General features: G+C 41.8%; 1 protein-coding gene across 3 annotated transcripts in view; it reads left to right on the forward strand.

The window, feature by feature from the left end:
- The window catches only part of TTC12 (tetratricopeptide repeat domain 12), a gene marked incomplete at both ends in the record, with an annotated part of 48,885 nt that overhangs the window by 16,024 nt on the left and 16,398 nt on the right, over positions 1-16,463 (forward strand). For 2 of the 3 annotated variants that reach the window (XM_084249062.1, XM_084249061.1), the window contains 4 exons: positions 9,508-9,579; positions 14,074-14,134; positions 14,565-14,753; positions 15,865-15,934. In XM_084249062.1, coding sequence (XP_084105188.1) covers positions 9,508-9,579; positions 14,074-14,134; positions 14,565-14,753; positions 15,865-15,934 — 392 coding nt within the window. Of the gene's footprint in view, positions 1-9,489; positions 9,580-14,073; positions 14,135-14,564; positions 14,754-15,864; positions 15,935-16,463 lie in introns of all 3 variants that reach the window. The other variant, XM_084249060.1, reaches the window with a different exon arrangement.

The following is a 16,463-nucleotide window of genomic DNA, read 5'->3' on the forward strand; positions in this document are numbered from 1 at the left end:
CTTGTTCCAATACCATGCAGTTTTGATGATTATGGCTTTGTAGTATAGTTTGAAGTCTGGGAGTCTGATGCCTCCATTCCCTTCTTTTTTTTTCAGGAGAGCTTTGGCTATTCGGGGTTTTTTGTGATTCCATATGAATTTCATCAATAATTGTTCTATTTCTTTGAAGAATGACATTGAAATTTTGATTGGAATAGCATTGAATCTGTATATTGCTTTTGGAAGGATGGCCATTTTAATAATGTTTATTCTTCCAATCCATGAGCAGGGGATGTCTCTCCATTTCTTTGTGTCTTCTTCTATTTCTTTTAACAGTGTTTTATAGTTTTCTTTGTATAGGTCCTTTACCTCTTTTGTTAGATTTATTCCCAAATATTTGATTTTTTTTGTTTCAATAACAAAAGGGATGGTCTTTTTGATTTCTTCTTCTTCAGATTTATTGTTTGTGTATAGGAAGGCTACTGACTTTTGCGTGTTGATTTTGTATCCTGCCACTTTACTGAACTGATTGATGAGTTGAATTAGCTTTTCTGTGGAGTTTTTGGGGTTCTCTATGTATAATATCATATCGTCTGCAAATAGTGATAGTTTGACTTCTTCTTTTCCTATTTGGATTCCTTGGATGTCTTTCTCTTGTCTTATTGCCCTGGCTAGGACTTCCAGTATTATATTGAAAAGCAATGGTGAGAGTGGACATCCTTGTCTTGTTCCAGATCTTAATGGAATTGCTTTCAGCTTTTCACCATTGAGAATGATACTGGCTGTTGGCTTGTCATAGATGGCCTTTATGATGTTGAGGTATGTTCCTTGTATCCCAAGAATTTCAAGGGCTTTTATCATGAATGGGTGTTGCACTTTGTCGAAAGCTTTCTCAGCATCTATTGATATTATCATATGGTTTTTATATTTCTTTTTGTTGATGTGTTGGATAACGTTGATTGATTTTCGGATTTAAACCATCCTTGTGCCCCTGGAATGAATCCAACTTGGTCGTGGTGAATTATCTTATGGATACATTGTTGGATTCTGATAGCTAAAATTTTATTGAGGATTTTTGCATCAGTGTTCATTAGGGAGATTGGCCTGTAGTTTTCCTTTTTTGTGTTGTCCTTGTTCGGTTTTGGTATTAGTGTAATGTTGGCTTCATAGAACGTGTTTGGTATTGTCCCTTCCTTCTCAATTTTTTGGAAGAGTTTGTGAAGGATAGGCACTAATTCGTCTCTGAATGTTTGGTAGAATTCATTTGTAAATCCATCAGGTCCTGGGCTTTTGTTTTTGGGGAGGTTTTTGATTACCATTTCAATTTCGCTAATTGTAATTGGTCTGTTTAGGTGTTCTATTTCTTCTTTATCTAGCTTTGGGTGATTGTAGAGTTGTAGGAATTTGTCCATCTCCTCTAGATTGTTAAACTTGTTTCCATATAACTGTTCATAGTAGTTACTGATTATTCTTTTGATTTCTGCTGTGTCCGTTGTGATTTCTCCTCTTTCATTGATGATCCTGTTTATTTGTGCTTTCTCCCTTTTTTCCTTTGTGAGCCTGGCTAGGGGTTTGTCTATTTTATTGATTTTTTCAAAGAACCAGCTCTTGGTTTCATTGATCTTTTGGATTGTTTTTTTAGTTTCAATTTCATTTATTTCTGCTTTGGTTTTTATTATTTCTTTTCTTCTACTGGTTTTGGGGTTTTTTTGTTGTTCTTTTTCTAGATCTTTGAGCTTCGAGATTAGGTTGTTTCTTTGCGTTCTTTCTTGTTTCTTGATGTGAGCTTCTATTGCTATATATTTTCCTCTTATTACTGCTTTTGCTGCATCCCATACATTTAGGATATTGGTGTCCTCCTTGTCGTTCAATTCAAAAAATTTTTTAATTTCTTCTTTGATCTCCTCATTAGTCCAATGGTCTTCCAGTAGTGTGGTTTTTAATCTCCATGAGGTAGGAAAGTTCCTTGCCTTCTTTTTATGGTTTATTTCTAGTTTGATGCCTTCATGGTCAGAAAAGATGGTTGATATGATTTCAATCTTGGTGTATCTGTTGATGTTTGTCTTGTGCCCCAGTATGTGATCGATCCTGGAGAATGATCCGTGTGCGCTTGAGAAAAATGTGTACTCCGTTTTTTTGGGGTTTAGTGTTCTATAGATGTCTGTTAAGCCCAATTGCTCTAGGTCTTTATTTAGAGCTTTGGTTTCTTTACTTATTTTTTGTCTTGTTGATCTATCCATTGTTGATAGTGGTGTGTTGAAGTCTCCCACTACGTATGTGTTTTCTCTGATGTCTGTTTTCAGAGAGGACAACAGTTGTCTGATATATTTTGGTGCTCCTTCGTTTGGTGAGTATATGTTAATGAGTGTTATTTCTTCTTGAAGTATTGTCCCCTTGATCATAATGTAGTGACCATTGGGGTCTCTTTTTATCTTTTTGAGTTTGAAATCTGTTTTATCTGATATAAGTATAGCTGTTCCTGCTTTCTTTTTTGGTCCATTTGCTTGTAGGATTGTTTTCCATCCTTTAACTTTGAGCCTATTTTTATCTTTTGTAGCTAAATGTGTTTCCTGGAGACAGCAAAAGGTTGGGTTTTGTTTCTTAATCCAGGCTGCAACTCTGTGTCTTTTTATTGAAGAGTTTAGTCCATTTACATTTACAGTTAATATTGATATGTTAACATCTGTATTTGCCATTGTGTTTGTCTTTCCTTTGATTTTATTTATTTATTCTTTTAATAACTTTTTTTTTTGGCCTTCTTTCATTGTTATTCGTCCCTCTGAGGTTCTGGCTTTAGGACTCCTTGTAGTATTTTTTGGAGTGGGGGTTTAGTTGCAATGAAATTCCGGAGTTTCTGTTTGTCTGGGAAGGTCCATATTCTTTCTTCAAAGAGGAAGGAGAGCTTTGCGGGATAGAGTATTCTTGGTTGGCATCTGTTTTCTTGGAGTCTGTTGACTATGTCCCTCCACTCTCTCCTTGCCCGTAGTGTTTCTTCGGAGAAGTCTGATGTCAGCCTGATTGGTTTTCCTTTGAATGTTATCTGTTTCTTCCCTCTTGCCAGCTTCATTATTTTTTCCTTGTCCTGGATTCTTGGGAGCTTTACTATTATGTGTCTTGCTGTATTTTTCCTTTCGTCGTGGAAGTTTGGTGTTCTTCTTGCTTCTTGTATATCAATTTTCAGCTCCTTCTTCACATTTGGGAAGTTCTCTTCAATTATCTCTTTGAATATTTTCTCTGTTCCTACATCTCTCTCCTCTCCTTCTGGTATTCCTATAACTCTTATATTTCCTTTCCTCATGGAGTCAGATAGTTCCCGAAGTCTTTCTTCGTTCTTTTTCCTTCGTACTTCTCTTTCCTTTTCTGTTTTGGTTCTTTTTATTTCTGTGTCTTCAAGATTACTTATTCGTTCTTCCATTTCATCTATTCTGCTTTCATTGCTTTTCCCAGAATTCTTTAGTTCTTCCATTAATTCTTTGATCTCCTGCATTTCTTTTACTTCCCTCTTTAGGGACTCAATTTCTTTCTTCTGACCATTGTTTTCCCTCTCTAGGGCCTCAATTGCATTCTTCTGATCGTTGATTATTTTTCCCTTATCATTGTTTTCCTTTATGACTTCTGTCAGTTTTTTAATCACGGCAATTTTAAATTCTCTTTCTGGAAGGCTCAGAAATTCTTCCAAGTTATTGTCGTTGCAATCTGGGGGCTGGCTTTCTTTTTGTGGTGTGCTTTTTCTCTGGAGAGTTGCTAGGCTGCGTGTGGTTCTTCTCCTCCCTACTGTCTGTTTTCTAATTTGCCGTATGCGTTGGGACACTGTGTTGTTGGGACTGGCCGACATCTTGGGTGGGCTTCTCTGTTCCCCTCTGGTTCTTCCAGGAGTCATCTGTCAGTTTCAAGCAGCCTTTACTGGAGAAAGGTCCCTGTTCTAAAATGCCGATGTGGGGACACACTCCCCTGTGCGCCTGGTCTGCCCCGGCGGTGGGTTCCTGCTCCCCTCTGGGCTTGGACTGCAGGCCAGAAGGGGTCTGGCGTGGGCGAACTTCCCCCGCTCACCTCTGGCTCCTGAGTAAGCCTTCTGCAGGTAGTCTTTACTGAAGAAATGTCCCTGTTCTAAAATGGTGATGTGGGACACACTCCCTGCGCTTCTGGACTCAGGCACACTCTTCTGCGCGCCTGGTCTGCCTCGGCTGTGGGTGCTCGCTCTCCCTGTGGGCTCAGACTACTTGTTTGGAAGGGGCCCGGTGTGGGCTAACTCCCCAGCTGGCCACTAGCTCCTTCAGTAGCCTGTGCTGGGGTCAAGTCGCTAGGTGGCGCCAGAGATCTCTCCTAGAGCCCTTGGGGAGCTGATTTTCCACCCCGTGGGACAGGGAGCAGAGCGGGGATGGTAGGGTACACCTCAACGGCTTTGGGGTGCTGTGTCTGCCTTGTGCCCCACCGTCGTGGGGAACCCACGCCCCTAATTAAGTGCCCCGGGTCTCAGTTCCAAAGCCCTCAGTTCCAGGACGCGGGCTGTAGCCCAGATCAGTGGCGCGGGAATGGCGCCTTTTGAATCCCGCTCCCCTGCCTGGGCGCCTTGTTCCTGCTCACTCAGGGAGGGCCTCCGCCCAGGTCTCAGTTCCAAAGCCCTCAGTTCCAGGACGCGGGCTGTAGCCCAGATCAGTGGCGCGGGAATGGCGCCTTTTGAATCCCGCTCCCCTGCCTGGGCACCTTGTTCCTGCTCACTCAGGAAGGGCCTCCGCCGTCTCCCCGCAAGCCTAGGTCGCAGGCGCGGGGACCTGGGCAGCTGCAATCCGAGCGCCGCTTTCGCGCAAGCTTACCGGGCGGCCGGGGCTGTGTGCTGGTGCTGGTCTCCTCCTGGGGGGGCGGGGCTCTCTTTAATGGCGCCTGGAGCTCACCTCCGCGGCGGATCCTGCAGGGTTCGCCTCTCCCGTTCACGGGGTGTGGTGGCTGCAATAGTTCCTTTCCACTCACAGTCCCGCTTGCTGCGTCCGTTTTTCTTGTTGGGCGTTTTGGTTTGTTGTTTCCCTCGTCTCTGCTGGTCGGAGAGTGCCGCCTCTGTGGGCGGGGGAGGGGAGCAGGGTTCTGCGCTTCCCTCCCTTCTAGTCCTCTTTTATGGCAACTTTCTTCTTTGGGCAGTTTGCTGGAGTCTTCCGTTTATCTTCCGTGTCCCAGTTCTCACTGGGATCTGCCGCTTTTCCTCCCTATTAACTTTTTTTAATGGGAGATCTTACTCGCAGCGTCTCCTCGCCGCCATGTTGCTCCGCCCCCTCTTTTCCTTGTGTTCTATGCTTTGCTTCATGTGAGAGTCGTAATACCTCCTCTTTCTAGAGTCAACCATGGGAGCCTATATCTAAATGTCATCACTTCTCTTCAGTTTGTGCTTTTTCCCTCCAGCACCAATAATTTGGAAAGTTATTACAGCATCCTCTCTTTGTAGAGGAATAATCAGAAGAGAGGATTACTGTTGTTCAGCCTGGATGCTCATCAGGCCTCAGTCAGGTAGCATTACTCTGTGTGTGGTGCTTCCTCCAAGATCTGCCACAGCAGATAATCAAAGGTGGTGAGGAGTAAGGACTGGTGATGGAAAAATTAGAGTTTTTAAAAGAGAACTATCTCAATCACTTCTTCAGGACATTATTTCAGGTGAAGAAACACTGAAGTAATGCTTAGTCCACATTGCCTAAGTTACTCTGTCATAGGGAGCTTTAAATCCCCAAAACCAGTGTTTCTCAGACTGCCTTACTGAAGATCTCTAACAGCAGAGGAAGATGAACATGAGCCCCTGGAAGGTCTAGAAGCAGAAAGCATGAAATTTCTTTTTAGATATGTTTTATCTTAAAATTCCTTGCAGAGTTTGTGCTGCATACCATAAATTGCATCTGTTGATTTTAATACAACATTAAATTAATTTGACCAAGTAAAATTGAGGCATTAGGAGAATGTACCAGGCTTGTCTCGTGGCTTAGATTCCCTGGGTCAGTGCCTGGCCCCAGCTTAGTGACTGTGGCTCCAAACAGGAACACATTTGACAGCACCGTGTTGACCCAACCTACTTCATTATTTTTTGACAAAGGGGATGCAGGGGATACAGGGATGAACTAGGAGCTGGCCTTTACTAATTATCATTTGTAAAATACTGGGAATCCTCTGAAACCAGTGCCTGGAGTAGTGATTTCTTCATTCCTTAAATGAGAGGGTGAGTGCCAAATCTTGTCCCATTGCATTATTATAACTTTTAAGATTTAACAACTGCATAAAGCTATTCCTCTTAGATTCCTCACAGCTCCAGCATAGATCCACTAACTTGCTTTCTTTTCTTGTCCTACCATCATTCTGTAAGAAAAGAGAGGCAAGAACCTTTTCCTCGATTGTTCCAACAAAACAGCAAAGGCCACCACTTGCTGCTCATGGTCCAGGAACTCTCTCTCATGAACCTCACAATTTTCTGTTCTGTTCCATTCATTACCACTTTTATCCCTATTTTTCTGACAGGGAAAAGAAGCCATAGAGATGAAGTAACCTGTGCAAGATCCCACAGCTAATGTTGGTTGAACTGTAAACCAGTGCTCTTAACCATCTACTATGACTAGCCTCTCCCCTATAACCGCCGGGTGTGGATAGCATTTACTTCATGGGGCTTCCAGAAATACCTGAGAAGGACCAAAAAGTAGTTATCACATCATGCTAACAGGGTAACACCCTGACCTGGTCCCAAATATTAATGTAATTAACAGTGAAACTGAAGCAAACTGGGTACAAAAGAGCCAGCATTGAAAAAAAATCTCTGACACTCAGCAGCCAGTCTTGTTAAGTGCCCATGAGGCTCCTAGTTGAGATTTGGGTAATTGGAGGGATAGGGAAAAAAAGGTGTACAGAGAGTTCTAAAAACTCACAATACTTAACTTTACATTGAAGCTGTGAATTAAAAGTTGCACTCTTAAAAGTAATATATCAATTGTGAATGTCGGTGGCACTCCATTATTAATAGTATTAGTGCTTTCATGCCAATTTAATATTTCTTGACTCTTTTGAATTGGCAGACAAGCCCATGCAATATTTCAAGGCTGATGTTCCTTGTCAGGAAAGATAAGACAGCGAGCTGGTTTCAATAAAGATCAGAATTGTTTCTATCTTGGTGGAATTTTTCCTGCACAATAAAATAGAGCTTCCTCTGAAGGCAGGATTCCTTTTAAGGAGAACTGGGGCTCATCTGAGAAAATCCTGGTGAGGGTTGACATAGGATCAAAGGAGAATGAGCCTATTAGTGAGGAAATCTACTAGCAGCCCTTTGCATCAGTGTCTGAGGAAGGCTGGTCACAGCAGCACCCCCTTCGCAGTGACATGCTGTAGGCCATGGACAAGGCTCTGATGTTGGGGCCTTGCTGCCCCCAATTATAACCCCACTGCCCTTAAGATTCTGTGAACATTTGGTTCTCAGGAGCTTCAGAACAGAAGTTAACTCTTTTGCCTTTGACCAATCCTTTCCTGTGACGCAGTCTCATCCTTTGTGAATTCTCCAGCCCCCTGCTCTGCTTTTTGCTGCAGTTTCACCATCAAAGCCCCTCACCAGTTCAGCTCTCATCTCTGCAAATGGCTCTCGGACCTACTTCCCCAGTCACCAACCTCTTGGCCTCAGGGCTGCTGCTCAGCTGCCTCCTACAGGTTTCAATTTGATTGTCTTGGCAGCATTTGAAATTCTGTAAGTCTAGAAACAAAGTCTTTATCTTCCACCTCAGTGTTCCCCACTGCCCACCCTGCCTTACCAACCCTTTTGTTAGCAGATGTCTCTCAGACATCTAAACTTTTGACTTATCCTCCTTCACCCTTATCATTACTTGTTTGTTGACACTGGCTGGTCAGCCATTTCTTTGACAAAGTTCTGGTACCAGCACTCCCCTGCATGTCCACAACCCTGGGGGTGTCAGCTATTAGCCCTTTGTCTAAGCAGTGATTTTGGTCTCTGCCTTTCCCTCCTCTAGTCAGATTTGCACACTGCCTCCAGGCCAGCTTTCCTACACCATCATAGGTGGTGCTCCCTCCTCCAGCCTGACACCCTTGCCTCCTTGTGGAGTCACTGTTAGGGGCCAGCCCACCTTCTCTCTGCACAGCCCCTGTCCCTGGTACTGACTGTCCACTGAAAGCACCTCTGCTCCCCACCTCTGGACCTTGCTCACCTCATCCTCTCCCATCACCCTCTCTTCACCTCTTGGTATCACTCAAGATTCAGCTCAGTCCTGCCTTTGCATGTCCTTTTTTTATTAGTAAATTTTTTTCTACAGCTATAGCACTTTTCTGAAAGAGATACATAATTTTTAAGCCTTTGGGGTCTGGAGTCAACTGGCCAGATTTTAATTCCCTGTTGTTTTTCTACTATCTGTGTGATTATGAACCTCTCTGACCCTAGTTTCCTCATCTGTAAACTGAAGATTATAATTATATGTACTTCCTAGAGTTGTTATAAGACTCCTATAATTCAGTGAACCATAAAGCTCAGTGCCTGTGGTAAGAACTGGATGATAATGCTCCAGTGGCATTACAGTTTATTGTCATTAATACTGCCATTTAGCAACAAATAGGAAATGATATTCATGAAAATCCATCTATAAATGCCTCTTCAAATGTAACAGTTATTGTCACCTCTTCTATTTAGCTTTTCTTTAAATTTTCTCTGTGCTCTGAGTGGATTGCTGTTGTAACTGCAGCAGCCAATATAACATCACCTGGTGCTGCACTGCTCTACATGCATTTCCTCCTCACATCAGCCTGAGAGACACTGTTACTCTCTTCACTTTCAAGACAAGGAAATTAGCAACAGAAAACTGAGGTGGCCTGGTCACAACATCCCCCTCCTGGGAGTGGTAGACTAGGGATTCATCCAGGGCCATTTAGATACCTGCGTTTGTATTCCTAACTTGTATAAAAAGAATGTATAAAAAGTTTCAGTCCTTGAGGGAAGCCTCCCCCTGATCTGAAGTGATAAGTATTTAAGTTTTGTGCTTTATTTCCAGGCAGGAACTTTCAGGACTCAATAAGACATAATAGTAAGCTCAACTGTTCATCTGGAGCTTGTTTTCTTCTCTTCAGATAAACCAGTGGTTCTCAAGTTTTGGCTGTACATATATATCATCTGAGGAGTTTAAAAAATTATGATGCCTGGACCCTACCCCGGAGTATAATCTACTGGCCTGACTTTCGGGAGTTTTGCGAACATCCCAGAAAGTCTAAAATTCAGTCAAGGTTAAGAGCTCTTCTAAAGTAATGGTTTCTGGTTTGTTTCTTGTTTGAGTCTCATTAAAATGGAATAAAAACTGGTAAGCCTCATTCATTAATTTAATGGAGAGCTTACTTGTATATCCAGGCTCCTTGCTGGAATGGATTAGTTTGGTCACAGATGCACAGAGAAGTTCTAACTGTCCAATCTGGTCGCTGCCCTGAGAACCAAAGCTCTGCCCTAACCTTAGCTTGGCAGTTAGGGAAGTTGCTAATGACTTCAAATCTGAACCATCTAATCAGTCATTCTCTTTTATGCAGTGTGATGAAAAATGCACAAAAGCATATTTCCACATGGGAAAAGCCCACCTCGCCCTGAAGAACTACAGTACGGTGAGTTCTTGGAGAACGTAAGTGGCACATTTGATCATTGAACCATGCTTCTTACTGTCTCGGGTGAACCCTGGTCCTCCACGTTCATGGCTATTTGCCCAGATTTTAGTTGTCGCGAGGGCAAAGCTGAAGATCTTTGAGTGGAAAAGGATATTGAACATCATCAAGCCTCACCTGCTATAAGAATCCCTTGTGCAGCGTCCTTTACCGGTGTTCACCCAGCCTTGAGAGCAGCGTATCTCAAGAGATAAAAGCAAAATGAAAACGAAATTCACTTCTCATCTCATCACTTATAATAAACCATGCAGATATACATATTCACTAAGATATATCACGTTAATAGCAGCTTTATTGAGACACAGTTCACATACCAAACAGTTCACCTGCGAAAGTACACACTTCGGTGATTTTTAATCTATGCAGAGTTGTGCAGCCATCACCACTACCAATTTTAGGACATTTTGTCACATTTCAAAAAACCTTGCGCACATTCCCAGTCACTCCCATCTCAACCCTCAGCAACCTCTGATCTGCTTCTGTCTACCTGTTCTGGGCTGTCCGTATACAGGGAGTCATGCATTACGTGGTCTTCTATGTCGGGCTTCTTTCACATAGCATGATGTTTGTGAGGCTAACCCGTGTTCTGTATGTCAATACTTCATTCTTTGTATTACTGAATAACATTGCTTTGTATGGATTAACCAAATTTTACTCATCTGTTTATCATTTGAACACTTGGGTTGTTTGTACTTTTTGACTACTGTGAATGTTCATGTACAAGTTTTTATATGGACATGTTTCTAATCCTCTTGAGTATATAGAAGCACAACTGCTGAGTCAGGATAGCTATTTAACCTTTGGAGGACCTGCCGGAGTGTCTTACAAAGTGGCTGCACAATTTTACATTCCCACCAGCAGTGTTTGAGAGTTTCACTTTTTCCACATTCTAGACAGTATTTGTTGTTATCTTTTTGATTCTAGTGTTTCTAGTGGAATGAGTGGTATATCCTAGTTTTGGATTGTGCTGCCCTGATGGCTAATGATGTTGAACATCTTTTTCTGTGTTACTGGCCATTTATGTGTCTTTTGAAAAATACCTTTTCAGATCATTTATTTATTTGTTACTTTATTTGAGTAAAAGTACTTTGTATATTCTGGATACAAGTTCCTTATCAAACAAGTGATCTGTAGATATTTTTCTCCCATTCTCTGTGGTACCTTTACATCTTCTTGATGAAGTCCTTTGTAGCACAAAAATTGTCAAATTTGAAGAAGTCTGAATTACTCACTTTTCTCTTTGGTTGTTTCTGTTTTTGATATCATATTTAAGAAACCATTGCCTAATTCAAGATTTTTTTTTTTTTTCTGAGAGTTTATGGCTTTAGCACTATTTAGGTCTCTAATCCACTTTGGGTTAATTTCAGTGTATGGTATGAGGAAAGAATTCAGCTTCATTCTTTCATATGTGGATATCTAGTTGTCCCAGCACCATTTGTTGAAAAAACTGTTCTTCCTCCTGTTGAATTATTTTTTTGATGCCCTTGTCAAAAATCAGTTCTTCATAGGGCCTCCCTGGTGGCCTAGGGGTTAAGTCTCAGCACTATCACTGCTATGGCCTGAGTTCAATCCCCAGCCAGGGGAGCTAACTCAACATTTGGCACAGCAGACCTCTCCTGTCTCGCCCGTGCTCCCCTTAGCAGTGTATTTCAGTAAAGTCTGCCTGCTCTGCTCCCCACTCTGTCTCTGGTGAATCATCTCACCATCATCACCCCCACCGTCCACCCCTCTGGCCTACACCTCAGCTCTTCTACACAAAAATAAAGTATTTTAGGAAAAAATATCAACTAATCATAAGTGCATGGATTATTTTTGAATATCAATAATTTTATTCCGTTGATCTGTATGTCTTTATGTCTGGATTTCATAGCTTTGTAGTAAATTTTGAAATTGGGGATTATGCGACTTCTAGCTTTTCTCTACCTTTTCATTATTGTTTTAGCTATTCTGGGTCCTTTGGATTACAACACAAAAGTAAGAATCGGCTTGTCAACTTCTACAAAGAAGCCAGATAGAATCTTGATGGGGATTACCTTGAATTTGTAGATCAATTTGGAGAACATTACCATGTTAATAATATAAAGCCTCCCAGTTTATGAACATGGGATGTCTTTCCATTTAAAAAGCTTGTTTTTTAAAACAAAATGTCTCTACGTTTAAATTCACTTCTTTATTGACTTGTAATAAGGTTAAATATTAGAGAAGTGAATTAAGAAAATATCTCCTTTTTTCCACCAAATTCTATTCATTCAGTTAATTCATTTAGCAAATATCCTTTGTATGCTTTCCCAGATACTATCTTAGACAGTAGGAATTGACCAGTGAACAAGACAAAATCTTTGACTTAATGGAACTCACATTCCTGAGAGATTGGTGGCTAAGAGACAGAAGCTAAATAAAATAAGTAGATGTGTAGTACGTTGAGTAGTGATAAGCATCATTTAGAAAACAATCAGGAAGTGAAGGTGACATTAGTTTTATATAGCGTGATGAGGAAAGAGCACTCTGAAGGAAGGGTGATAGTCAAGTGAGCAGGCCTTGTAGATAGATAATGGAGGAGTGGTCCATGTAGGATAGCTGGAATGGAGCAAATGAGGAGAGTAATAGGAGATGAGGTCAGGTAATTGATGGGGAACTGACCCCCTAGGGCCTTATAGGCTTTTGGAAGGACCTTGGCTTTTACTTTGAGTAAGCTGGAAGCATTGGAAGGTTTTGAGCAAAGGGGTGAAATGATCTCACTGGTGTTTTAGAGGATCACTCTGATTGCTCTATTAAAAATATCCTGGCATAGGAAAAATTGAACAGAGAACCAGTGAGAAGGCTACTGCAGTGAATCGTCCAAGTCAGAGGTGATGATAACTTGTACCAGGTTGGTGGCGATGGAGCTATGAGAATAATGGGATTCTGGATATACAGTGATGGTGAAGATAACAGAAATTGCTGATAGATAAGATGCAGGGTTGAAAATAAGCTGGATACAGGGTCATTGTCTTAGTCTTTTGGGGCTGCTGTAACAAAATACCATATGCTGGTGGCAAAAAAACAAACATTTATTTCTCACAGTTTAAGAGGCTAGGAAGTCCAACATCAAGATAGCCACAAGGAGTGAGGAAGCTCTGAGATCTCTTTTATAAGGTCACTGACCCCATTTATGAGGGTCTCTGCTTGTGACCTAATCATCTCCAAATACCCTCGCATTGGGGATTAGGTTTTAACCTATGAGTGTTGGGGGACACATTCAGTCTGTAGAAATCATGATTGATGTGTATACTTTACTGTGTGTCACTATTCTGATGTTTTTTCCTCATTTCTTTTTTATTTAAATTTTTATATTCCCCATACAATTACAACCCCCTTATTTTGACCCCAATCCCTCCTTTCCCCGCCCCCCCAACCCCCCATAGAGTGTCTCTGGTTCATAGTTGTTTGTTGATTTTGATATTTTCTTTCTTATAGTTATTCTTTTTCCTTATTTAAGTTTTCTAGATTCCTGCTATGAGTGAGACCATCCGGTATTTTTCTTTTTCTTTCTGGCTTATTTCGCTGAGCATGATCCCTTCCAGCTCCATCCATGTTGCTGCAAATGGCATGTGTTTATCTTTTTTGAATGCTGAGTAATATTCCATGGTGTATATGTACCACATCTTTTTTAAGCCTAGTCTTCTAGGTGAGTCTTGAGCCTTCAAGATATCTCAGAACCATTTTTTTCCTACACTTTGTATCTCAATAACTGGTAGTTTTATAGTCTGGGCAGTCCCTGGTATATCTAAGGATAGTACTTCCTAAAACCCAGCACCTGTACCATGTGCTAGTGTTTTCCTTTCCCCAGAAACTTTTACCTAACATTTCCTCAGTAAGTGCCCCTCACTCTCAAGTTTCCCAACTGACTTTTATACAACCGCTGAATGGACTCCATACTGACTCTCTGTAACTTTGTACATTTAAATAGGCAGTTCTCTTCCTGTTCCCAAGCCTCTGTCAACAACATCTCTAGCCTCATTTATTCCTTACTCCCCATGGGCATATTTGACAAGTAGCCTCCTGCTCTCTCGCAGTGCAAATATCATATCTAAATTTTGCATTTACTTTAGATTAGTCCTCTCCCAGCTAGACATGATCCACAAGAATTTAGAACTGGATATTTTCCATCACAGGCTGTATCTGACCACACCATTTTTTTCCTCTCCGATTTTTTTTTTTTTTTTTTTTTTGGTGAGGGGCACACTTTTTTAAAATAAAGCGTGATACAAACTTCTTGTCGCACAGAACCAGAGAAACCTAAGCAAAATTACAGATGCATACTGTGTTTACCTCCTATGCTGAGAGCAGAAGGCTTGGAGGAAATAATGAAGAAGCCAAGCCCTGTGATGCATAGTGGCTTTCTTGTAATCACCTTTGCCTCCAACTATTCATCAAGGTCTTGTTTCTTTTTTCCAGTCTAGAGAGTGTTTTCAGAAGATCTTAGAAATAAACCCCAAGCTGCAGACACAGGTGAAAGGTGAGAATGTTCCTGCTGGTGTTCTTCATTTGCATTTTTCTCATCCTTTGCTCTCCACCTAGGGTGCTTTCCATACTTTCTCTGCACTCGCCCCAAAGCAGCACCCTTGCCTGTACAGTCAAATCCTTCCTGTTAACAGCTGCCCTGCTTCTCTCCCTCTGTCCTCCCACTCAAACCTTCATCTTCCTCCTTACTCCATCACTCTCCCTTAAAGCCTTCTAGACGGGGAAGAATATCCCTGAATCACCATGATGGTGAAAGACTCTGGGTATAGACTTTACACTGTAAAATTTTCCTTGCTGATGAAGAGTTTTGAATTTTTTTAATGCTTTTTACTTCTCAGCCTCCCATCCTCAAGAAAGGTTGCTCCTTGTGTGATAATGTTGATTGTTAGGGTTTTGTTTTGCTTTGCTTTTCCTTGTTGTGCTAGATTACCTGAATCAAGTGGATCTTCGGGAGAAAGCAGACCTTCAAGAGAAGAAAGCACATGAGTTGCTGGAATCAGGAAAGAACACAGCTGTGACGACCAAGAATCTCCTGGAGAGTCTTTCCAAACCTGATCAGAACCCCTTATTCTATGCAGGGGGCATTGAAATCCTGACTGAAATGATGGAGGATTGTAAGCCAGAGATATGTGTGCGCTCATAAATATTGTTGGTGTGAAGGGACGGAGTTTAGAGGTCTGTCCTTATGAGGCAAGGAATCCCTTTCTCCCTTCCACAAATATTGATTGAAGATCTACTATAGTGGAGGTGCTAAAGTAAATAGGTAGAAATACGCACTATCTCCAACTCTGTCTTCTCCTCAAAGCATTCATACACTCGACACTCATGCCTTAACACATCCACATGGCATGAACTAGTCTATATATCCTTATATCACACGTGCACACATGCACAAAGCATGCATTCACGTACTTATATCACATGTACTGCCCCACACTTACACAGCACACACTTGCATCACTTATGTGCACTCCCACCACTCCTATATGCTCCACACATCCTGCACATCCCCACACACCCTCTGTACCCCACACATACTCCATATCCTCTCAAAACATCCCGTCCCACCTCTCCAAGCCTCCCCTCCACCATAGGAACAGAAGACAGAATTTTATAGGATAAACTGTAAGCTTCACCTCAGCCACACTGAATGGCTGCTCAGGATATTAAATAGTTTCAGAGCAGACATCACCTCTCCTGCTAACCAGACCCATTTCACCACTTCTTGTAAACATTGATGCCAGAGCTTAAACCATGTTTGTTACTCAGTGGCAGGATGTGTGTACAATTGGACAGTCTCTGCCTTCCCTTTAGTATACAATGAAGGATGCTCAATACCACTTCAGTAGTTTGTTGGAGAGTATAAAGTCCTCTTTGGGGCCTGTAAACATCCTCTCAATCAATACTTAAGAACAGATGAATATGCCAGTTCAGTTAAGCGTCTCTTGGCCACTAAAATTCCACAGTGATGGGTGTCAGATAACGGGGGGTGCCAGACTCGGCTCTCCTCCTCTGAACAGGTTGTCCCACACATGCCACTGAGTGACTGGTAGCAACCGTGTATTTCACTATGTAAAGGTATCTGTTTCTCTCCAAAATGCTCATTTGGTGACCTTGAAGTTCCACATTGGATTTCTCATTATCAGCTCTCTGTGTTACAGTTGGAGGTCAGCCAAACAAAACAGTTCAGGAGTCTGATATGATTTTCTATGAATTTTTTTCCAGGCACAGAACGGACTTTATTCAGAACACACAGCGGGTTTAGTATCATCACTGAGAATGAGGTCATAAGAAGGTAGGGATGTTTGTGAGACAGCCTTACAGCAACACGAAGAAGAACAGCCCTTTCTTGTGAAATCAAATGCGTGTCATGCAGGCAGACTGGTGGAGCCATCCTTCAGGCAATGATGGTGGCCCTTGAGGTGGCCCTTGAGAGCTGTCGCATGCACAACCCTTGAACGTTGATCTTCAGGGAGTTTCAGTTGTTAACACAGTTAACTGGAGAGAGCATAGGTCAGCCAAACTTTCTAGGGTCCTCCAAGCATGTCAGATTCAGAGGAAATGACCATTCTTCTGGTTTCATACCATTTTTTGCAAGATAGCTATTTTTTTCCTTCTTTTGAAATTTATTGATCACATTGGAAAAGGAGATCAACCAGGTCTGGCTGGTCCCATTTATAATTCCAGCTAAGGAAAGACCCAGATAGTAGAAGGAAGTTTGCTGAATTTGGTTTTATTTTCTATTCAGTTGTTCCAGTGAAGTTTCTGAGTCTTAGGAATCACCAACACATGATTGCCAGCATGAGGAGGTCCCTGACACTCAT

Source organism: Talpa europaea, assembly GCF_964194135.1.
Source record: "Talpa europaea genome assembly, chromosome: 12".
Lineage (NCBI taxonomy): Eukaryota > Metazoa > Chordata > Mammalia > Eulipotyphla > Talpidae > Talpa > Talpa europaea.